The sequence below is a fragment of the Hylaeus volcanicus genome, chromosome 1 (assembly GCF_026283585.1).
Source record: "Hylaeus volcanicus isolate JK05 chromosome 1, UHH_iyHylVolc1.0_haploid, whole genome shotgun sequence".
Taxonomy (NCBI): domain Eukaryota; kingdom Metazoa; phylum Arthropoda; class Insecta; order Hymenoptera; family Colletidae; genus Hylaeus; species Hylaeus volcanicus.
Window position 1 is genome coordinate 18,340,808 of NC_071976.1, and position 26,727 is coordinate 18,367,534.

At 34.1% G+C, this 26,727-nt stretch overlaps 1 protein-coding gene across 1 annotated transcript in view; it reads left to right on the plus strand.

Annotated features, from left to right (window-relative positions):
- LOC128884053 (uncharacterized) overlaps positions 1-26,727 on the plus strand; it is a 638,316-nt gene that overhangs the window by 572,459 nt on the left and 39,130 nt on the right. Inside the window, exons 11-12 of the mRNA XM_054137083.1 lie at positions 239-373; positions 23,360-23,478. Coding sequence (XP_053993058.1) covers positions 239-373; positions 23,360-23,478 — 254 coding nt within the window. The remainder of the gene's footprint in view (positions 1-238; positions 374-23,359; positions 23,479-26,727) is intronic.

Here is a 26,727-nt window from a genome sequence, read left to right on the forward strand (position 1 = left end):
TACTATTTTATTATCTCATCAGGTATCATTTTTAACAAAAAACTGCTTTGAAACGTTGAAGCATATCGTAGATATTATTTTTTCCAAGATTACTCCATTCTTTCCTTAACAGATGTTAAAAATATTATTATCATAGTTATCGTAAAAGATACTTTTCATATAATGTTTTGTGATCGTTTCAGTTGTGCTACTTACCATACAATGAAATGAAAAATATCGTTCTCCGTTAACATTGCAGTGCTCCCTCCTGTCAATCTTCGATCGAAATATACGACGGGATTCCCGAAGAAGTGATGCTTGGCACCATGAAATCTCTCAAGAGAATCTGCAGTCCAGCGCAGAGACTTCCACGGGAATTCAAGCAACAAGATACGTAAGTGGATTCTCCAGTTATTAGACGATAGATACCGGCGTGGTCTACTGTACACAGCTTATTACTCGGATACTGTAGTAAGAAGTCCTCGAGATTCCGCTCGATTCATGATGCGCAATGCAAACCGCTCCTGCTATCCACCCCGCGAGCCGACGTAGCTTGCTAAACTTCCAAAATTAATGTAAGGAACTCATCTGATCGACAAATTCGTCGAACATTCTCTAAGAAACATACTGCGGATCACCAACTTGGGAAATCTGTTTTGTGCCTCGGCCTCGAGTACCAAGGGCCTCGTTTCAAAGCCTTGTTTGTTCCTCGTGTTAACAGATAGCGATCCGTATACATGCATAGTGCGGTACCATTCAGAATTATTCCATTCATCATATATGATGAGAGAATCGCGAATTATACCGGAGCTTGTCCTGGAACATTGTTTGCATTTCTAAACATTAACGTTTAACCGGCCTGTCGCACAGTGCGTCGAACTGTGGACAAAGGTAAAAAAATAAAAATTTTTTTCTCTGATTTGATTATTTAGACTTGTTTTGTAAGTAGAATTAATTTTAGTCTGAAGTTATCTTTCAAGAGGATAGGTACTTCTTTAAAAAAAATTAATATTTTTTTTTATAATGGATCTGAATTTTCGTGGTAAGTTAGCCCTATAATACTAATACTCAAAACTACTTTATAGCAGTTTTATAAAGTTTTAATAATATATGTAAAATGAACGATTTGCACTAGTTAACATTTTAATTTTAAAGTTTCCTTTGTTTAACTTAAAAACTAATTTTTTCGAAAAGGCTGAAACGGTCTCTTCCCGGCTTGGCTTAAAAAATTTATTAGGTAGCCTACTTTAAGATAGTGAAAGAAATTCCTGCCCCAATCCGCCCCCTTTTTAGAACCGAATGATTGAATCACCGAGTGACAATCTCGATTCCGACGATCCGGCATAAACTATTTTATGTGTAGATATTATTTAAAGTTAAACTTCTCTATTATCTTTTTAAAATTAATTAATTAATTAATAATTGTTTAACAAAGATTTTGGTAAAATATTATGTAATAAATTTTTTCTTCATTGTTTTAATATACTTATTTATTTTTTTTAACCTTTTTTATCAAATAGAATATTTTTGAATACTGATTTGATTTTTGTCCTTATTTCTCATATACTTATCGCACTGTGTGTCGGGTAAAAATACCGGTTTAAGAAACCTACGATATTGGTTGGGCGCCAACAAATAACCATTTAAACTTCACTATACATTGAATGTTTCTAAGTTAATGATCACAGCAATTATTAATTTCTTTATATTTATTATAGAGTAGTAGTTATAAAACAAGAATAAAATTTTCTACGATAAATCATATACCAATTATTATGCTCTCACTACGATATTCAAGTCACATAAATGTCTAAAAATTGGATTTTCGCTGAGTTATTTTCTCAGAAAAATTATTATTAATTTCAGTCAATCCCCCAAAAATGACAGTGTAAGTCAAAATACCTACGGTATCAATTATACTTTTTTGTTTACACCTTTTCCTTGAACCGGATTTTTACTTCCTTAGCTTTTCATTAATTTAAAAAAAAAGATATAATAGGTACAGGTCCTGCTATGGTCTTAAAATTAAGGTAATAAAATTTGCAGCAACTTCATTTGGCATGACTCATGAGTTTCGTGTAGGATGAATATTTATATCAATACATCGGGCGAAAGTCGGGCAAAAGTTGAAACTTCTACTTTTTTGGAAAATTTTTCACTTTTCGCAGTACTGTATCTCTGGAACTAAGAGAGCTACAGAGCTCCAAAATATCTCAAATTGTAGGAATTTTCATCTACTTAAAAAAAGATAACAGTAACTTTTCTCGTCAGGATACTCCTCTGGTAACTTTTTTGCGAAAAACTGAAAAAAGTGCGAAAATTCCGCGGTTTTTCGGCTGTAACTCGGCTGGCTCACGTTTCTGAGGGTTGTAAATCTAGATTTATACTGTTGCGAGCACCCTTTGGATGGATCCAAAGCCTGCTGGTGCTCGCGACCGGAACAAGAAGACAGCGAGAAGAAGGCGATCAGATTGATCGCCTGTCAAGCTGTCACATTCGAACAAGACGCCATTGAATGCTGACGTTCCGAAACTAAGAACACATTTAATTACCTTTGTTGACATTTGTATTGTACACACCCTGTTATATCTTAAAGTTCTCGTTATACCAAACATAGAACATAAGAATACCAGCTGGGTAGTCCCTAACAATATATCAAAAAAGCATGTTTACAGTATTTTATGGAATGCTTCGTGTCTAAAATGACTGGCCTAATGAGAAAAAGAAGAAAATTTGGGTCATCTTGTGTTCTAAAATATACAAAAAGATCCAAAATAATTAAATTTATATCTTTCTATAAATGCTCCAAACACAAAGTGCGGCCTAAAGAAGACCTAAGATTTGCAGCTTTTCCAGATCGGTACGCTAATAGCGTACTTCCAGTACTCGGAGCTCGTTCTTTTCAAAAACGACTAGTCCCTTCCACGACGCGAGCGTTTCAATCGAACGTCCTTGGCAAACGCCAATGAGCGTCATTGAATGGGTCCCATAAAGTCGCGGTGAGCGGAACGAGGCTTCCATTTTCTACCGTTTCCTTCGCTTCAGTTCGATCTAATAAAACGCGCGCAACGGGAGAAAGAGAGTCGATAGGGAACAAAAACCGTGGATGCTTTCGATCTGGGATCATGGGATTTTATCGAGAGTGCGAGGGGATGTACAGGCCACGTAATCAGGAAACAGCCCCGACCTATTCGTCATTGGTGCATCTGCCGGAGAACGAGACGGCGCGGAACGTTCGCTGGCGCAGTGATTCTTAATCACTGTACTGCGGAACACCACCGTGAAAAACCGCTATAGCGTGATGCAAAAGTAGGGCAAAAGATCTGAGAAATTTTTATGTTCTGTCGTTTTTAATACTCCCACTGTATTTATGTACAATTAATTGCATTCCGATGGAGTCTATTTTCAGTGTCATAGCAAAATTTTTAATTAGAACCGTGGTTATTGTACAGTGAGTATAGAATGTATTCGTACACCGATCAATTTCCCAAGAAACTTTTCTGTGAAATTATAGTTTTCTTAATTTCTTTTTTTATAATCAATGATATTTTACATATTCTCAGAAATCTCTAAGATAGATATAGTCCAAACAACATTTACTAGTTAATAGAATTTGTGAAATTAACAAAAAAATGGGAAAACTGGGTAAAAGTATAAAAGCAATAAGTATTTGTACGATTCTTATGACGAACCATTTAGAGTAGAGTTTGTAACGTAAACACATTAGTTTATTGCTTCATACGAATTAGAAAACATCAAATTTCCAGTAAAGTACTTTTAAAAAAGCCTCTAATAGAAGAATGGAAGAAGATCCCACTTCGAATAACTAATAATTTAGATAATTTAATGCTTAGAAGAGTTGCAATAAAGATGAAATCAAAAGGAAATCCCACAAAGGAAGTATTGTATACTTATAAATTAATGTAAATTTCCTTTTTTTTTTTTAATTAAGCAGTCGTGCGAATACTTATTGCTTTGATATTTCTATCGATTAATTGTTTTTTTCTTGTTAATTTCGCAACTTACATAAATGGCTATTTTTTTTTTTACTCTATCTATTCTAGAAATTTCTGACAATATGTAGAATGTCATTGTAATTTTGAATTCATACACTTAATACTGTATGTAATGTATTTTTATGAATTTGTGAAAATTGTACTGTAATGGAACAATTAGAAGTGCAGTACAATTTGTATAATCACATTAATATAACTAATAGAATTCACATATTGTTACGTACATCATCGTGAGAAATAGAGATCTTAGTCCAATCCATTTTTAATAATTGATATAGTGTGTGAATTTATCTTATAACTTTTATTACAGACAAATGATGTCAAACAGAATTTATGTATATATAATTTTGAAACCATACACTTATTATATGTTTGATGTTATCACACACTGTACGTTAGATTGATCTTACTATTATTAAATCATCTCTTCAGTTATGTAATAGTATTATCTTACTTCCATTAAGGTACAAAAGTACCAAATATATTTATTTAATATGAATACATAATGGTTTCATTAAAATTGTATGCAATGTATTTGTCTGTAATTGTGAAAATTGTACTATGATTCCAAAACTACAAGTACATTGGAATTTATGTATACACTTTAATATAACTGATAAAATTCATGCATTATTCTTATCATGTACCACAATCGATTGAAGGGTAAGCGTATGAAGCAGTATATTAAATACTGCATATTATGGATAATAACAATACATATATTCATGCATCATAATTTTCACAATTTTCACGATTCTCATGTTTAGAGGCAAGAAATGCATATGGTAGGAAATTTTACATTGGCTCTAAAACGAAAAGAAAATGAAGAAAATGAAATAATTTTATTTGTTATCGTTCAAGCTCAAGAAATATTTACATATATTTAAACTGATTCAAGTTTCGGACCACATTATTTCCTTTACTGAATTTATACTTAGCAACCAGTTTATTATTAAATTCCTTTTTAGAATTATTATCACTGTCAGAATTCGTTTTTTATAAATGAAAATTTGAAAATCATTTTTAAAATTGTGTTGTGGGGTTTTAAAAGTTAAGAACCACTGTGTTCTCATCTCGTTGGGAGTCGTGCATGAAAGATGGCTGCGCATCGCCGCAATATATCCCCGGATCGCGCGTTTGCATTTACGACGAGGGCACGTTCGAATGGAAAAGATATCAGAAAACACCCCTATTCGAACGAATTCGTCGCGCAACGGGGTGCATCGGCGTCGTTGAGTCTGTGTGCTCGCGTCGAATTCTTCGTGCACAATTTTCCATGTTGGAGCCCATGCTTTATGGTCGCGCGGTTCTTCCCACGCATCGTAAACATTTAATGCCGATCGATATGTTCGTGATCGTTAAAAACGGGAAAAGTTTTCATCTAAATAAAGGTTCGGGAAATAATTGGATCCGTTATACTCCAAATAAAAGTGACGAATGGTAAATGGATAGATTTACCCGAGGTGAATTTATACGATGAATAGAGATACTTCTTTACATTGGAATAATAAGATTATCATCGTTTTCGAATTAGGTTCCCATTTTCAGCTTTATCTTTATTTAGAATATATTCGAAACTTGCAACGATGAATAAAATTATTCTGTGATGGGCTCACGTTACTTGCGATTGGTGATATGGTGAGCCACAATATAAAGTAGCATGTGAATACAAAAATAGACAAAATTGTTTTGAAAAAAATTATGTCAGGTGCAATTGGTGTTATAGAATGTCAAATTATAAAATACAAGATTATCTTGCGACAAATTTTGGTTTTAAAAGTTAAAACCTTTTAAATTCTGGGAAATTTAACAATTATATTTTTTCAGACATATTTAATCTTTAATTTTCAAAACTCAGTTCTTGATGTTTAGAAAAATTCTGTGAGAGAAAAATCTGTAATATTAATTTCAATTATATATAAGATTATTTTATTCAGTTTGGTTGATTAACACTGCAGATTAAAAACACAACTGAGTTTCTCTGTAAAAAAAAAAAAAAGAATTTGCTTTTATTATTTACACGCACTTATTATTTACATTATATACAAAAAACCTTACCTGTAATAACAAGCAACATTTAATGATATTAATAGCAGTGTCAGTTTTTAACCACAATGGTTACTGGTTGACCTAAGATAAAGAACACAACATTTTGAAAAATTGTATATAAATTAGAATTAATAATTGCTACAAACAACCATTCCAAATACAGTACCTCTAAGTTTTTTCTGCCACTTCATTTCGTTAAACATGTCTTCGGTTCTTTCGAAAAAGTCAGATACTTTAGATCCTTGATCGTCGCGATACGTGGTATGTAATACTTTGATCTTTATGTCCACGGTTATAAGTTCACAAATTTCTGGAATTGGAAACACGACTTGTTCCAACGTTCTGTCGTGTCTAACGATCTGAAAAAATGCATTTAATACGATAAAATATGTAAAAATAAAATGGCTATATCGAGGTTCGGAGGGCGATTTGAAACAACTTTTTCCTTAACGAAAATGTTGTCCGAGGCTTCGTTACGTATAAAGTGGTAAAAAAATAAACCAAGGGCAAATGTTTTTTTATGGGACAAATTACAGTGATGCACTACCAGATGCAAGAAGTTTCAATCCGATTGGTCCATCCGTCTCGGAGTAAGTTTTTTACAAAAAAAAAAAAAAAACGGTTAAAAAATGACAAATCTGAAAATGTCTTGATAACGAAACCACCGGGGAGACATGATCTACAAGATGCAACAGGTTTCATCCCGATTGGTCCGCTATCTCGGCGTAATCGGGGAACAAACATTAAAAAAACATATATATACCTATATATATGTCGAATTGAGTAATCTCCTCCTTTTTCGAAGTCGGTTAAAAATAAGGAACGTTTGTGGGAAAGCATTGAAAGAAAGTTAGCATTCTACGTATTAAAGGGAGACGTTTGAAGGAAGCCCGAGGCAAGGGCGCGGACAGTTCGATTTTAATCAGATAAATGTCAAAGTGGCCTCCGCAAAGAATCACGCCTGGTAAAATGGAAGTATCTCCGTCTGAAAAACGTGACGGGAAATCTACCACAAGGAAGACTTTTCCCCGTACATATTGATCAGCGTCGGAGGCTGCGATCCGAATAGGTAACATACCAAATCCTTTCAACCACGATCGATATTCGCCCGGCTATCCAGACAATCGTTCATCCAGGGACGAACATATTCGGCTCAGGATAGGAACGAAGGATCCAATTGTAAGATACGAGGTGACTCGTTGAATAATAGGAATTCCACTGCGAACATAAATGGCTCCAGCAGTTACTCGTTTGTCCGTGGAATTAAAACGTGGACCGTGATTCGAGCTTTGATCAATTATTGTGATTTGCCAATCCTTTTTAATAAACAAGAGTAGCTTTTGTTAACTGTGTCGTGAATCAATTTATAGATTGTTGGCAGGGTATTTCTTAACCCTTGGATGAGTTAGCATTTTTGTGAAATAGACGCGGTTTAAGAGTATTTAAGAGTATTATCTCTTATATATGACTACATACTTTAATGCATAAACTAGTAAGAGATTATATGTATATATGTTATTTATTTAAGCTCATCAGGGACGATTTTTTTTATTCTTTTTATTTTTTTATTCTTTTTATTATCGGGAATAATTATAATTATAAAAAACTAAACGTCCACGTACGTGACCAAGGGCGTGAAGAGGTTAATAATTATACATATTATATGAATTGTATATCATATTCATTTTTAAGTGGAAGTGGAATCTAAAAATTTGTTATGTTGTTATTTGATAAAATATTTAGAATAGCAAAATACAATGCACTGTATCAGATTAGTAGTTACTTACCAAAGTATTAAAATTCATTTATTGTATGATATTTCTCAAAACCCCGGTATACCGCACAATGGTACAACGGCACGCATAAATTTGCCAGACAATTCTAATTAATGTTATTTCCTTTCCGTAGTGAACAGATAGAAAGAAATGAAGATTTGGTTTGGCTAGAATGTTTGGCTAGAATAGCTTTGGACACATCGATGCGTTGTTACGATATCTAGCACGTATCACACATATCAGTCAAGACGCACCGGTGCGTCCGTACTCGTCAAAGGGTTAATTCTATTTATTGGTAGAAGATGAGATGACATGAGTATATTAGTAGTACTCTTCTCTAATATGCAATTATAATCATGATGATATATTTATAGGTTTATAATTCTCTACTATTTCGAAGACGAATCAGGAAACGTATGAGTGCAAATGTTAATTGAACCAAAAGGTTCTTCAAGATTGATGATTAGTATTTAGTTCGAAATATATTATACTGGTAAAAATAAATTTCTAATCATTTACTTGTGCCGTTTCTATGTCGCGTCTGTTCCAAGTTATGTAGTCAAGATTACGTCATCAATTTTCTTTTAATACTGTTTTCCTCAATTGACGCTACAATCACATTCGAAACGAATAAAACAAAATATATTTTCATTGATTCGGATTAACATTAGCTTCGAAAAGACTTGAGCGTGACAATCGTGATTTTAACAAAATCTTGTTCATACAATATAAGTATACATACAAAATTTCAAACATCCCTATGAAGTACTTCGGCTGCAAAAAAATCATGAAACGCCCCGAAACGAAAAGAAAAGAAGAAAGGAGAACAAGAAAAGAGTAGGTGTTCCTTTAAACGAACAACCAAATAGATAATTATCAAATGGCTTTTTGAATAAGAGTGGATCGAGGGGTCTCGTAAAGATCAGCCTGATGTCCCAGGGAAGCTGGAAATCGGTTCTCCGTAATGACCGTCGGGAAAATGAAAAGATAGCACGCTCGCAGGAAATGGCGGATCGGGAGGCTCGTAATTAAGCCCGAAAGATTAGCGGGCCGATATCTCGGGACGATTCATGAGGTTCGCGGGACCGCAACGAGTGCAGGTAGCAGGTAGTCTCGTGAGACGAAGGTCGGGGGAGGGGGCGTTGGTCAGCCAGCCGTGGAAAGAGCGCGAGGACGCATAAGAGACACCAGGACGAACAAAGTATCGCAACTTTCCTCTGGGGAGGTAGGGCTCGACGCTCCGCGAGCTGAGGCCGTCGGGAGCAGAACTAAGTGCAAAAGGGACTTGCCCGGAGTGCACGGATGCGTCGTATGCATTATGCAAGCGGTGGAAAACAGACGGACGCAAAATGTCCATACGTTTCTAGGCTGTGGCTGTCCGTACACTGTCGAGCGAAAAACCGACGCCTGGTCTGGACAGAAGAAGTCTGGCGGTCGGGCCATTTCCCACAAGTAATTTCGAGACGAGTAGAACGTGGAATTCTACTTTGAGAATTTCGTTCCACAATGAATAATAAGCGGTTTTTTTTATAAATGTATAATATTTATTGGATTTTTTTTTTTTAATTAATTTATTTGAGATCATATCAACTACAAGATCATTGTGACCAGTTCAATGATTACAATTTAATTAATGATTAAACGAACTTACCAAGTGAATTTCAATCATGATTGTATGATGTGCCTCTTCCGAAGAGATCACAGTTGTAGTACCTCTCATTTTCCTCAGTGTTGTCACAAAGGTTAACCCTTTGCACTTGAGGCCTTTTTTTCTGGTATCTACGAGCAACTCGAGATGTTTCTTAGCATTCTATTGCCATGAATTCTAAGCTATCTAGATTTGAGAATAAGGTCACCTTTACCTCACCGACAATCATTTTATCGACACTTCGAGCTCCAAAGAAATTAAACCTAAGGAAACATTAGGTATTGTAAATTTGCTGCGTGAAATCTAATGGTGACTGAGAGTCACCTCTCGAGTGCAAAGGGTTAAAACTTAGGGAAAAAATTTCTCTATACTACGCGGTATCGTACGTCGTTCGCGCTTCCGCGTCTAACTTAATTCTTGAAAGCCTTGCCGTAACTTCTATTACGAGTATCTCCCTCGAGATGCATAGAAGAGAAGGACTGATCTCTTCGGAAGAGGTTCATCATACAATCATGATTGAACTTCACTTGGTAAATTCGTTCAATCATTAATTGTATTTCGCGCTTCTTCCTCGAAATCACATTTGTAGTTATTTAAAATGAATGCGTAATACACAATATTATTATGTTGGGTTAATAAAAGAACCGGACTAATCGAATATATGTTTTATTATTAACGATAGAACGTGGTCGCCACACATACGCCTAGAAACAAAAACCGCTAGCACACATACGACATACGGAAGCGTGCAGATATTTCGCGGCATTTTCAACATATTAGTTTTTGACCTTGATTAGCCTTAACTTGAATGTTTACTACACTACTCCTCTATTTCTGTTTGAAAACTTTGCCTTAAATAAAACAATGAAGAAATATATTATTTCGCGGTGGAAAAGCAGATTACACTTTCGCGTAAGCTCTCGTAATTTTTAAAGCGTTCCGTTAGACATTGTGTTGCGTTGAAGAACACTGCTCAGTTCCTGTTAAAAACAATAATTACCCGAGAAAGAAGGGACCTGAAACTTTAACGATATTCTACTCTCATTTCGCTCTGTTCTCTTACTTTTGATAAATTCTCTGGACGTGTTTTCCGTGCGCTTTCTCGCAGAAACTGCATCTGGCTCGCTAGGAAAGAGAATACAGTACACTGTCTCAATTTAGAGCCAGTTATGCTTTGTTTCTTTAATTGATCGCATAGTCGCTATGTATTACGTTTATGGTAACAAAATCTTCCAAACAAAAAGTCTCATTATCGCACCCTATTGTCATATCTTGATGTAGCATTAGCAACCATGAAGAATCCTTCTTAACACGTTGGCCGCCAGACTAAAACTTGTGAAAATTTCTACGAAATTGAAATTTTGTCTTGAGACTATTGAAAGTTAAATAATTCAACATTTGTAGTAGTATTAAATTTTTTAACCTCGCCAAATTCATAAATCCATTCCAAATTTATTTTCATTATCGGCTTACATTTGAAATTAATTCTTTTAATTTCTTAATAAAAAGTTCTATTAAAAGGACTTGACAAGGTAAAGATATTTATACGTACATATTCAATATTATTTGGGTTCTATCAATTTTTATATTAAAAATAAATTAATTTCGTTAAATATCAGTCAATATAATTTTTAGTTAAAGGTAAATAATATTCAGCACAATTTATTTCTGTAAAACTTTGATTCCATACACAACCAATATATCGTAATCTATAGTATCACAATAGTAGAATTTGTACACTTACAATTATTCACTTTAATATTGCGTGAATTATAGTTTTTAAACTATAGAGCCCTATGTTGTCTATTACGGGGAAACTGAACACACTAGGACGTTCAAATTCATCTCAAAAGATAGAAGAGAGTTGCTCGAACATATTGATATATATATATTTGTAATATTATGTGATTGTAAATAGACGCAAATATCGATGATAGTTTAAGAAACGACCGATGTACGCATGTGTTCCATACAATTTCCATCAATCAATTGCCAACACTTTAATTAAAATATTTTATTAATCTTTTGATTAGAGTCATCAAATAATAGCAAGTAATATTATCAATGAGAATGATGATATAATAATAGTGAACAAAAATTAAGCATTATACATGTATATATATGTATATAATGCTTAATTTTATAAGCATATTTTATAATTATATTATTAAATATATAAAATTATATATAATTTTATATATTTAATATATATACAGGGTGTCCCAAAAATGTTGTAACAACTTGAAATGGATGGTTCAGAAGATGATTTGAAACAACTTTTTCCTTAGCGAAAATGTTGTCTGAGGCCTCGTTATGGAGATATTAAGAGAAAAGCCCGACGGGTCCTTCGATGCACGTCGAGTCACTTGTTCGCGTATGAGCGCCGGCGCAGCCGCTCAGCGCGTAGCCTTCGGTACCGCGGCCGCTCCAACGGCATACGCGCGCTCTGATTGGTCGGGGTTTTCTATTAATATCTCCTTAACGAAGCCTCGGACAACATTTTCGCTAAGGAAAAAGTTGTTTCAAATCACCTCCCGAACCATCTTTTTCAAGGTGTTGCAACATTTTTGGGACACCCTGTATATATCAATATGTTCGGGCAACTTTCCTCTATCTTTTGAAATCAATTTGAACGTCCTAGTGTTTTTAGTTTCTCCGTAATAGCGCTTTTTCCCACGAACACATTTTTACAAAAGTTCGTATTTCTCAAAAACTGAGTATGATAGAGCAATTCTGTTCCCGGTTCGTGTTCAGGGCGAGGCCTTCTACCAGGATCACCCAATGTGCATTGGAAAACAGAGATGACATTTAAATTTACAGGACAGTGTAATTTACAGAAGCATATTAATTTGAATAATAGTTAATTACCTTGGTTACATTGTTTCCTTATTTATAATATTTCAATTGTTCTTTGAATGCACATATCTTTCAATTAAGTTGTTAAGAATTTACATAGAAAAAAATAGAAACGTATCCATCTCATTAATATAATGTATAATGGATAAAATGATATAATTTCTATAACAAGGAAATTTTGCTATACTCCGCGATTAGAAGCCATTTAATTTCACTTTTTCGGACAGAGAAATACACTCTCATTGTTTATAGGACGTTCTATGAAGAAAAGAAATGAACCCGAGTATCATAATTTCGGCCGTAGAGAAAAATGGATAATCTCGATCCTGTTCCTCACAAAAAACCATTCCATTTTCCATCGAAAGGCGTCCTGGCTGCCCGACGATCCTGGTGCTTTTTAATCCACTTTAATTTCTAACGTTGCGGAGCGACCAGGCACGATTTATGCTCGGTTGCGAGCTACCAGGTTGCAAGGACCGTACGTGCCTATGGGACTGTCGTGTGTTTTATGTCGGCTAATCTCGTAAAAATTCATGCAAAATAACGCTCATTTTTCATCCTGGGCCTGGCCCACCTCGTATACTCCTTCGCGTTGCTCGAGGCACGTTTTCCATTGTTCGGCGACACTGGCAGATCTGCGGTCCGACTTTCAGAATGCATTTAAAGCAACTTTCAAGCGATGGAGCCACGTGGAATATTTTGTACAAAGTAATAATGCACTCAGCCTCGCTAGAAGCTTATCGTTCGTCCAGGATAAGTGGATAGGTCACTAGAAACGGAGCTTTGGAAGCTTTTCCCCTGCTAAATGAAACACTGGGACGAAATTCTATTCGAATAGTTGATAAATAGATAGGAATGAAATTTCAGTCTCGCGGGAGTAATGTATATTACATTTCTTTAAGTTTGTATTATTTGTTTTAAAGTATTATTCGGAAATTACAAATGTTACCGTCTAAGTGATCATATGAATTTTAAAAGGTAAATGATTAACAAATCTGTATTAATTTAGAAAAAGATAAAGAACCTAGTATTTGTAATAGAATTCAAAGAAAAAGAATTAATATAAATATATTAGGCCTACCGGAAAGTTCTCTCCGTTTTTAGAATACAACAAAATAATAAATTTTCCATAGCTTGAATACATTTTATTGAATAACATAATTTGTATCATTACTTATGACGTCTTGCCAGCATGATTACAACTTGTGTATCATTTTTAATGAATATGCGCATACTTGTATAAATAAGACTCAATTTCATGTTTGCCTTTAAGTCGTCAATCATTTGCGGTTTGTTGGCATAGACCAAAGATTTAATGTAGTCCCAGAAAAAATAGTCTGAAATCACGAAATCACACAATCTCTCGTGCTAATTTATTATTTTATTCGTTATCACGTAACGCACGGAATGTTTGGTGAACAGAATAATCGTTTTGATAGTACAATTTGATTATTTCCACGCATTGTTGGATGAAATACATTTCCACGATAAAATAGAAACATTATGTTTATTAAAAAAATATTTTTATCAACAATATCTAGAAAAAACTTCTATTAAAAAATTTGTAACTCATTAAATTAAATCGTACTCTGCTAAAAATTTAATTTTTGATTGAAAGAAATAATTTTTATAAACATTATTTATAAGAAATTGTTATTAGAATAATGTTAAATCTCTAAAATGAAGTAAAAATTGTCTAAAAATTGAACGATACATGTTAAACGGAACAATCACATATATGATATCTATATTACTAAAAACAGCTCGCAATTAGCTAATAATGTTAGAGCGTTTCAATAAAAGACTTTTGGCATCACTTCGCATTGCAAATTAACATTTCCGATATCGATGTATCGTCAGCCATCGCAGCTTTCGTTTTCCCTTTCAAGCCGTTAATAAGTACCAAATCATCGCCAAAATCGGTCTCAGTCCAGATGGAAACGCTATCAGGCTAAATCGAAGCGCAATCTCGTGCAGTAAAGCCGTTTCAATCGCATCTACGTTGATCGGGCGTCCAGATCAATTATTATTCGCCTGATGAACTGGAAATTATACCGTCCTGTCGCAGATTCTCGGCTATTTACCAGCTGATTCCAAGTATGAGCAGGGCAATAATCGTATGCAACAGAACGGCATCGGTTCGCGACGGTTTGTTTTACCAGAAGCAGACCGCTGGCGGGCGTATGCCGACACAGTTGATCTGTGCCAGTTCATTAGCCGTTCTCTTGCGGACAGGGGTGGCTTTTAGTTGGGTACGATACGCGACGGAGATTAAATTACTCGATGGCCAGCCCCTGGATTGATCCTTGATGTATCTCGTCCACGCATGGACAGGGATTAAACAGCGCGTGCTACATCCTACTCGCGAGGGATAATCATGCGATATTCACGAGCTTTTTATCCCTCCTGAGTGTATCAAGTGTCGTGTAGGCATTATTGTCGTTGTCGGGCAGCAGACGTTCTCACATATTATATTTCATAATTAGTGCTCTTTATATTAATATGTTTGAATATTTCTCTTCTTATATGTATGTATTTCATTCATTTTTGTGGATATTCAAATGAAATATGGAGTTGATTAAATGTAGTTTTTAGAAGCAATACCACAAAATGATAGTACATATTGATATTAATAATAACAGTCGAAATTATGAAGAAGATGTGGAAACTATACATATAGGACGAATAATATATGAACTTATTGATATGAAATCAAAAGGAAAAATAAGAGTTACCTGGTCAGTACTAATGATATATTATAAGTATTTGTTTACTATGTTATTCAAATTATTTTTTTCATTTCTGACTATGTATGTACATAGGACATAAATCATTGATGAATTCGTCTTGATACACGCTTTCATATTTCACAACAAAGTATAGGATTAATTTAAGCGGCCGTTGCTTAGTTAGTTTAATCAGTATATCATGTATTAAAACAAATAGGTTCTAAAAACTAGTTTTATCACACACTCTCTACTCTCTACTCTTTATACTCTTTAAAAGCTTTTAATCTCTTTAACTCTACTTCTTAAAGCTCTTTAACTCTTTAGCTCCTGTCACTTTCACTCGATCCTCTGTTTAGATAGATCAGCCGATTACATACATGCTCACACACAGATATTCCGCGGTTACCGAACCTTACATACTTTCTCTCTCACTCTGTCGTTCTCACTCTTTCACACTCGCATTCTCGGTCATTGTCCCCTTTGCTGTGTTTAGACGTCGCGCATTTCTTGAATCACCTGTTTCGATTTCGACAATGCTTTTTCATCGACATTGGTTGCTGGTTCACGAAACGTTCTTATCGGAAGGGAGCAATGACCGTCGGCTTTGTCTTAACAGTCGGCCTTCCTACAAAAGTATACAGTATTTTAGTTAAAAAATTAAGTCACCTTTGTTTGTCCAAATATATTGTAAATTTAAGAAATTGGTGTATGTCATTGTGTTGGTCGTATGAAATTACAAAACTTTTTCCTGTATCACTTTTTTTTTATCCTTACTATTTACGAGAAAAACGCTAAGTAGTATTTTCGTGAATACCCTGTATATGTTCATTTCACTCTCATTTCCCTCGCATTCTCATAGATAGCACAAATATGTATTAATTAATAATATTTCATTAATTGTGGATATTATTTGACATTATCTAAACTTGAAGAAATTATACAGTTGAAGAGAATTACGAATTTACATTCAAATTAACATACATGTATTTTCTGAAGAGAGTCCAAAAGTTGAGATAGCTAGTCGATATATTTATCAACAATTAGATAAAGTAAATTTAAAATAAAAGTGGTCTGTATAGTCCAATAAATATTCATCTAACAACACATTATCAGTGATAACCAAAGGAACAATCTATTTATAGAATTCACCTTTCGAGAAATATCAATTCTATTTTTTAATTGCTCTGCTGCGTTAATGTATACGTCTAACGTTATCAGGCTGATTGCTTCCACGAGTTACTACTTCATTTCGCTTCAATTCGACTCGCCCATTACGTATTCGTACTCCTTAAGTAGAGTAGTTCGAAACTTGTCTGTCAACTGTTAGTTCGAGCAATAACGTATTCCATCAACTCATGGTATTATCTCACTTTTGAATTATAGTTGCACTTCTCCAGCCTTCAAGAGCCTCAATTATAACTATGTAGTTCCCCATTTCCAATCGCTGTTCTCCTTCCGAATATTGTTATTCTACATTTTACAGCATAGCAATTTATTTTACTAGAAATCTTCGTTTTTATCCATCCTAACTACATTGCGGATATTTATGCATTTATAACGAAAGATATATAAAATATAAAAATAAAATACACGTTATAACATTTAAAAGTCAAAATATATGTTAATTTATGTTTCTATTCTCCATCTGTATATATAAAAATATGAATTTGCATAAATATCCAAATGTGATCATTACTTTAAAAAATAATCTATAAAAGGAAAATGCACAGTTGACATATAACTTAACATGAGAACTGAAATAATAATACTTTTATATTAATTCATATTTTCTATATACATACGTGATGCATTTGTTGTATACAATAAAGAAATGATAATCGTTCCAGTAAAAGATTCCACTATCAGTTTCTACGAATAAAACATATTTCACATATAATATGTAAAAATATATATTTTGCAATGAAAGAGGAAGCTGTGGTAAATGTTTATTTAGCACTTTAAAATTTCATACGAGTTACGATCGGTGTTTGACAACCTCCAAGTAAGGCATTTGAAATAGCCTGACTCAGTATGTTCTCCCCGTCCGACCTGGTTTGCATAGGGAAAGGTACACACGGAACCAGAGCCCACATGACGTCCGCATATCCGAAATCCGCGAATGAAAGTTGAAGGTGAGCCAACTGGGTCGCTTGATCTTTCGCTCTGGAAGAGCCCCTCGTACCACAACATAATCGTAATATTTCTATTCTTATAATGGCATCGCTCGATTCGGTGGAAGAATTGAAATGATATCGCTATTCAATTGAAGAAGTGGTTTATCCTTTTATTAGGACACTCCTCGGTTGAAAATAGACAGAGTATCGTGATTGAAACTGCATAACGTGCCAATCGAATATATAATAATATTAATTACTACTGTGTAATTCTTCCGCACATGTGCTTTGATTTTTGTGCTATTATCGACGTTTTACAAAAACTGTTAGAGTATCGTGTATAGTATCTCTTCGTAGCTTCATTTATTTCATTCGATTTATTAGTTTCATTTGATTCATTCATTTTGTACTTTTCCTCTTTCACCATCCATTTAAATTCTCTTTTATATTTTTATATGACTTCCCTTTTATTTCCTACTCAATATCCATTTTCCTCTCATTTCTATGTACTTTCGTCTACATTAACTATTATTATTCGTTTCAGTTTCCAATCAATTTCATACGCAATTTTCCTTCATTTCGTAATCTTTGTCCCTTGTATTTCCCTCCTATTTTTCTTTCTCCGTCATTCACGTCCATTTAATTTCCCTTTCACATTTTCTATCGACTTCTCTTTCGTTTCCGACTAAATATCTATTTCGTCTCCTTCTAATTCCCCTGCTGCTTAACCATCATTTGCCATTCTTTCCTGATCATTTATTTCTAATTTTCATTTCATTTTCCTTTCATCTGCATTTAAATTCTTTAAATCAACACAAATCTGGAAATTTCGAATAATCAACAATGCACAATCGCAAATAAGACAACAAAGTTGCAAATTAAGCGTATCGACGCTCGACAAAATTGCAAAATATACCGAAATATAATTCTGAAAAATTTGACAAGCGAACAATGTTGCAAATTGCAGACAAGCCAACAAAATTAAAAACCAAGACTGTTCATAATCCAACAATGTTGAAAAACGACAGCACCTATCAATTATGTAAATCAAAAGTGAAAAGAAAGAGAAATCAGAGGAAAATTATGGGGAAAAGGAATTTGAAATGAATAATAAATTAAAAAGAAAGTAGGTAATGTATCGGAATGAAGAAAGGAAAGTGAAATGAAAGTAAAATAGAAATAAATAGTGAAAAAATGGAAAATGAAACAAAAATCAGAGAGGAAGGAAAATAAGAGGGAGATTAAACAGAAATTACAAGACAATGTATGAGAAAATAGGAAGGAAAGTGAGATGGAAATGAGACGGTAATGAAATGGAAATAAATGGTGTTGAAATGAAACGGAAATTAGAGGAAAAGGTATCGAGATTTATATTGAAGAATAAAGAGGCTATAAAACAAGAGAGGTACATGAAATAGAAATTAGAAGAAAATAAATTGGGAATTACGTGAATCATTAGAGTGAGCGTCTTGTAGTTATATATGTCACACAATATTGTTTGTTACATTATTTTACATTTACAATTTCTTTACTTACATCTTCCTATCTATCATATTACCAACACACACTTTTATCATTATCAAAAATATAATAATTCTTAAGAATATCCACCTTAGAGTAGCGGATTGTGTTCGTAGCGTTAACTTTTCGCAGAGTGCGCAGGACGAAAATATACGAGATATGGCTTATTGAATATCGCTGTTTCCTAAAATTCACTGACACTTCATCCCTCTGATATCACCAAAGTTGAGAAAATTTCGTGACTCTGGCGAAATAACGATGCTGAAACTTTGGATTCTCGAACCTTCACCATTAATAACACAAAAGCATTCTCGATGCAAAAATCGACTTTGGTTCCGACATTTTACACAAACTGCTCAACTCGTGACTGAAAATCCTACGTCGAGAGGTTTTCAGCTCGTTCGCTCCGTTTCTACGAAATAAAACAATTTTTATTGTTCTCTCTGAAATTGAATTCGTGATACTCGTTCCATTTTTTCAATTTAATCGAAGATAAACCGATACAATTATACGAATTAAAAGGGTCATTCAAAAATTCTCGTCGTTAATCCCACTGGTTTGCTTTTTAACGAGCGTCCTGCGATGCGATTACGAAGCGTTTCATAACTTTTAATCAAAGGAGTTGAGAAAGTTTACTTCGACTTCCGCCGTTTATTGAGGTTACAAGTAAACTCTTAATGATATTATGACTTCCTGATTTTTGTAAATAAAGTTTTCGTTACAGTCGCCTATCACATTATTAGCGGCATTGAGAAAAGAAACTGTTTTTAAAGTCATATTTGACCGACAAACATATCTGAGTAATACTTATTAGTAAAGAAATATTCAATGTATTATATTATTTTATACTTTCCCTATATTTACAATAATAGTCTTAAACATTTTATTTAAAATTTTTCTTTTGCAATTTGTTAGTATCTGACATTTCAATTACATTGTTTAATTTTAACATTTCAATTTCATCGCATAAGTTACCCTATTAAATGTAACATGTCTACAATTATGGATAAGAACGTTGACTTTTTAAAATTATTTTCTATATAAAATAAAAATTCTTAAAGAAAATCTCTTTTTCGTTCGCGCGTACGATAATAACCCCTTAACGTAACAGATACATGTACAGTCCGTTCCATAAGTATTCGTACCCTCTAAATTTATTGAAAAATTTTGCCTAAATTAAATGATGGGTTTAATGTTATCAAATCAATTTTTCATTATAAATATGTACATACATAAACTTTACATATGGATGAATTTATAAAAAAAAATTTATTCAGAAGCATCGCAGCAATCATTTAATTTAGACAAATTTTTTCAATAGACATAGAGATTACGAATATTTATAAGATTAACTGTAGGTACCGTTACGTTTTATGTTTGGCATAACGAGAACTTTAAGGATTAACGAGTAACTTTAATATATAACAGGGTGTGTACAATACAAATATCAACAAAGGTAATTAAATGTGTTCTTAGCTTCGGAACGTCAGCATTCAATGACGTCTAGTTCGAATATAACAGCTTGACAGGCGATCAATCCGATCGCCTTCTTCTCGCTGTCTTCTTGTTCCGGTTGCGAGCACCAGCAGGCCTTGGATCCATTCAAAGGGTGCTCGCAACAGTACTATTTCACTATACATAGCCATTCAGTCTAGGCCTGTGCTGCATAACTACACCAGACGAACGTTTATTAAACACAAATTACCGCCAGGAACACGTATCGTTCGATCATTCTTCTCTTCACCTTTTAATTGTTCCACAAAGTATATTCCGTCGACGATTCATGTTTCGAAAGCGACGAACAGAGTCGTGCGTTGCTCGCCAAAATCGTCAAATTTACTCGTGTCGATTAATAACCGCCCGATGGAGAATGGGAGAGAGGGCGCGATACGTTATCAAGAGACAAAACCAGCCGACAAACATTGACTTATCACCGGTACACATCGTCCTCATGAAGGATTCAGGCTCACAGGTTATCGCGAGACAGTGTTCCCGGGACGTCCATTTACAACTTCGCCGCCGAGCAAAATGGAAGCGAATGACGTGGAAAATTTACATCGCTCTTTGTGCCCTCCACTTGCCCAACTTCCAGACCCCCAGCGCACACGTAAGCTCGTCAAGTATAGCGCGGCGTGCTCTTTGACATAAAGGCGCCGTCTTCATAATTCACTGAGAAACTTCCTCCAGGCGTTTTGACTTGGCGATAAAGGAAAAGAAGGGAAACAAGAGGGTGGAGGATCGAGGACCAAAGGTGCAGTGTCTTCACTTTTCCACATGTCATTGCGGTGGAAATCTCCGCGAATCTTATTCAGAGTTCTCGTGAAACGAATCGAAATGAACGTTACTCATAATAGCGAGCAAAGCAAACATACCATAAGCTTCCGGTTTTGTTCATTATTCGGAACAGAGTGGAACTGTAAGAAGAGGAACTCGAATTCTGACATCAGAGACGTTTGACATTCTTGCACTGCGATTATGGCTGTTCTTATTTTCATCTCCATCGATCCTGTCGACACGATTGAACTGCAAATAAACACAGACTTTTGTCTGTGCAGGTTAGAAATAAGTACTGTTAAATTTGTTCAACCCTATGTATTGGATACTTTTTTGAATCATGGTTCATCGAAAAATGTATAACTATTTATGTTAGTGAATATACAATTTAATTATAAGGCATTTAATTTATTAATTAAAATTTTTCAATTTATTCATTGAATTTATTAATTAAAATTGAATAGGTTAGGTCAGTTCAGAAATGTGTATCTGTAGACATTTTTGGCAGATGAGCAATTTACGTCTGAATCTTATACATCTCTTCCAAGTAGTACCTAGGTACATATACTGGCAGTATCCTTGTTATAGGCACTATTAACATTTTCTGGCGTAGGTATTGCATCTTAACCACATTCCAGTCCAGATTGCTGTAAAATCCATAATAATATTGTTGTGAGCATCCTTTGGATGGATCCAAGGCCTGCTGGTGCTCGCGACCGGAACATGAAGATAGCGAGAAGAAGGCGATCGGATCGATCGCCGGTCGAGCTGTCAGATTCGAGTAAGACGCCATTGAGAGCAGACGTTCCGAAGCTATATTTAATTGCATTACTGTTGTACATATTTCTATTGTAAAGCTGTTTGTTATTTATTAAAGTTCGTGTTAACTCATTATGGCGAAACGCAACAATATTATAAATGCGAAAGTAACTCTGTCTGTTTGTCTGTTACCTTTTCTGAGGAAGGACATAGGCTATATTTTATTTTGATAAAAATAAGGAAAATTTATAAATAATTTGTGCTTTGCCTGCAAAATGGGGACAAGTGATAATCAACAATAGTGATTATAAAATTGATTAAGATTAATCATATAATAATATCTATGGAAACAAATTCTAAATTAAAGAACGGACGTTATTTATGAATCAACCCAATATATCATAAATCACCGATGACTAAACTGGCTTTTGACGTGTTTAAAAATCTAAACGGCACTGAAAGAATTTGCTACGACAATTTGAACACCAAGTGTCACGATGCTATGATCGTGACGATTAAATCAACTGTCGTTGACAAATATTCTCTCCAGATGAAATTATTATTATGGACTCTCTACGAGCGCAAAATGTTCAAGGAAAACATGTTTACCGGTGACATATAGAGGGTGTCTACGTATAAGTTCGAACATACGCAGGGTGTCAATTCTACAACAAATTTCCAACAAAAAATTACTCTTAGACATTTTCTTTGTGTCGCCTTATTCTCCAGAATTTTCACTTTTAATATGTTTTATGCGTTTTCGACTTGACACTCTTTAAACGGCCATAATTTACCAAACCAAACCTCGGCGTACCGATAAATGATATGGAGATTGGAACACGATCGATTTCACAAAGCAAAAAATTGATGTTTTCGGCGCAGGAGAACCGATAAGTTTTGATTGAGGTAGACGGGCATTTTGAACGCTTTTCTGCATTAAAACGTCATTTTTTCCCTAAAATACCACCGTAAAATTATTTTTGACAATACCATTCAAAAGCTGAGACTTCCAGGAAGTTTTTCCCGAAGAGTGCCCGCCAACTAACTATGTATTTAAAACCGAAAAACGAATACAGAAAAAGTCAAATTTTTTTAAATCTTCACAATGTAAAGTTTGACCTAATTTTTCACTTGTTAAATCTACGTGATAAATTTGCGTTTAGAATCAGAGAGATGGTAAATTTAACGCTCTTTCGAATGGTATACTTAGTTTTAAGTTTGCGCTGTAATTTGGTGGAGTTATGGCCGTTCAAAGAGTGTCAAGTCGAAAACGCATAAAACATATTAAAAGTGAAAATTCTGGAGAATAAGGCGACACAAAGAAAATGTCTAAGAGTAATTTTTTGTTGGAAATTTGTTGTAGAATTGACACCCTGCGTATGTCCGAACTTATACGTGGACACCCTGTATGTACTTTGGCGCGTTAAAGCCGTGGCACATCCTTCTATAGCATCCGATGGAAGATAGAGCCGTGTTCTTTATGACGTTTCTGATATCAGGTGTGTAATTTACACCCAACCTCGGGAGGACGACGTGTTTTCCACACGTGGCCCTGGCTTACGAATTACTGCTGGCTAGGCGCCACAGTGGTCGCGTAAACGGCGATTTTATTTTTGTTTCTTGTTGCTTTTTGTTCCAGCTACATCGAACCGAAAAGGTACTCGTCCAACGGCAGAAATATGATGGTCGTTCTGAGACGAGCCTCGAATAGCCCCACCGACGAGGAATACATGGACGTCTCCTACTACTTCCACAATGGTAAGCCGTCTATTTTCGTCATCTCTTCAACAGCTTACCGCTCTTATCTCGTTACGTTCTGTATTTTCAATAAGATCCCGCGGAAACCGCTGCGCCTCAAAAGACACTGCATCGTGAAATATTGCTGGAAACATTTTTCGTTTCCCCGTGTGTGTTTTCCTTTTTACCGTACGATTTCATCCCTTTTCCTTTTAACCCTTTGCACTCCAATGATGTCATTACTGAGACATAATATCGTCATTATATGTCGTATTTTATAATTTTTATGAACACAATCATTGACTGGGAACAATTTAACTAATAGATTTAGTTTTTCGGAATTTTTACCTCACGCAACAAATGATTGTAAAATGCCAATGTTTTTATACATAATACGTATTAAAATATGTATTAAACTATTAAATAGCAATTTTTTGTTTATTATCTCTTTTTTCCATGGTTGACACGATAACTTGACATTGGATCATTCGAAATTAAAAAATTAAGCAGATTAATAAAATATATGTAGGTTACACAAACTAACTCTAATAGGGAATCAATTGTTTCAAGGGACTCTTCAAATATTTCATTAATTTTCTCATTAGATTACTTACTGCTACAGCAAGTGTTCAAAAGGATGCCCTTGAACTTGAATGCATTTTCTAAAACATGTCAACTTCATTTGCTTCTTATGTACTCCATATTTTGAAGCATCAAATGAGATAAATTAAATTATTAATATTGACTCTTTGTTTAAATATAATTTGGTAGACCCATTATAATTTTTACTAAGAATTTCGAAAACATAATCATGCGTCTAAAATAAAACGTATCCACACCCTTCTATCCACCAATTTAGATCAGTGTTTCATAATTTTTTTCGATCTAAACGCCTACTTTATCATGTCCATTTTTCACTTCGCTTCCTTTAACTTTTAAGAGCTTAAAATTACATAATAATCTTCAAAATAATGTAGATTAGGTGTAAGTTAAACGTTAATAAGATATAAACAAAGAAATTTGAAGGGAACAAAAGTAAAATGATATATATTACTAATTATTATAACTCAACATACAAAAACATAAAATGCAAAAAAATAAAATAGTTTTTATAATTTTAACTAAATAAACAAATAATAATCTACATGAAATTTAAAGATTTAATGAAAACCTTGACGTTGGTGATGCTTGCAAAGTTTAATAATATTTGGTTCTTATTTCGAGAGATGCTTCGTCAGCATTCAAGAAAAAGCACTGATACTCCTTTCAATTTCATATAAAGTGAGAAACGCTATAATTGAAAGTTTAATTTCCATCCACAGCAAGTGAAATATATTAAATAATAAATTGAAAGTATGACTGTACATTTAAAATTTGTTGTAAGAATTAAAAGTTCTCCTTGCCTATATAAATTCAATTTTTCATATATCATAGTAGGTGATAATAATACGATCACTTTGAAATTACTCAGTCATTTCAAGACTATAGAAAAATGGAATGGAAAATATACTTAAAATTGGACTTGTCTTGTTACAAAAAATATTCCAATGTCTTTAGTAATGTTTAACGAGTGTTTAAAACTTTTATAAGTTAAATAAATTAAAATCTCCTTAAAACATTTAAATATATTAAATAATATATTTCCGATTCGGCCACTTTTAACTATGATTAAATCATTCGATGAAGTATTAATGAATACTAAAAGTTCATTATCCTATGAAACAATGAACTAGCAGCGATCGATACATTTTCGTATCCTTTAAATAATAAAACCCCGTTCCAGAATAATTTTAATAAAACACTATCAGGCTCCGTTGCTCCTGACTATTTAATTCGCGCTTCCCGTGCACACGTCTTCGAACGGTAGATTAATTAAAAGAAAATCGATGGAAAATTTAATTAATAGGAGTACGAATTTATGATCTACCGTACCTGGGAACTCGTCTCTATTTCAGAGATTAATTCGACGACGAATGGATCGATATATCGAGGGGGGAGGGGGGGGGGGTGGAATAAAATCAAGCGCGGTCACTGGAACGCGCCGATTATTTTGGCTCCGATTCTTCGCTTAAGCTTTCCGCGTCCGTGTGCTTGCTCGCTGCTAATTACACCCGACTAATTACCGGAACTGCGACCCGACATATCGATGCTAAAGCCTCGAGCCCTTAATCGGATGAATATAGATGCGTCCCAGCGGTAATCCTGGAACTCGCTTGGCCGACGGCCAAGAATGCAGAACTATCCATAAGGTGCATTTACAGTGTGTCGCCGTGCTATCGCCAAAAAAGATTGAAACCGTGAATTTCGTCGAACGACGCGATGAATCTTTTATTGGTTCGACTTTACTCGTCCTCGAAAGATCTATTTCCGCGGAAAAATTCTTCGAATCACTTTGTCGCTTCCACCATGAGGAAGAGGACACTGCGACAATGCGTGGAGTATCCTTCTTGGGATAATTAAATTCGATAGTAACACGAAAGATGGATTATTGTAATTGATGGTTCTACAGAACAATCATAAGAATTACATTAATTCCACGGAAATGATATTTTTTTGTGAACTATCGATCCTCTTCGAGATAATACTTTGATTAAAATTCTGTAGAGGTTAAGAGGATCATTATATTTCTATTTTTTAACAAGACGTTGAGAAGCATAGGACAAGTTTAGGATATGGTTAATTAAAGTATATCAATTCCTTGAAATTCTTCTCTTTTCTAATACCTTGAATTATATATTAAATATTACTCTTATTAGTTTTTCAGTGATATCATAAGAATTTGATTGATTTGATAAAACGACGTTTCAATCAGTAACTATTAATCCTCGTCAGGTTACTTAATTATATATGAATGTATGGAGGCATAGAGAAAACAATCAGAATATTTTTATTTCAAGTATTAAGAAATAATTGATGCGTGAATGTTAATTCCTTCAAATCATTATATTTTCAACTGGGTTAGGTAAGATTAAATATTGAACTTACTTATACTTCAAAGATATTATAAATATTTTATCAATTGAATAAAACGAAGTTTTACTCAACAATCAATGATTCTCTTCACATTAATTGTATAACAATCTATAAAGATGACGAGAAAAATACTCATTTCATGTTAATTTTCCTAAAAGTTGGAAAACATAGAAAGGCTTTAATTTAGAATTTTCTACCATGTTCTTTAAAATTCGAGAAAAACACTTGTTATAATAACTGTTTTTTTAATAACGCTACGGTTGAGAAAAGCTATTCAACATATTGCTTTACACAATC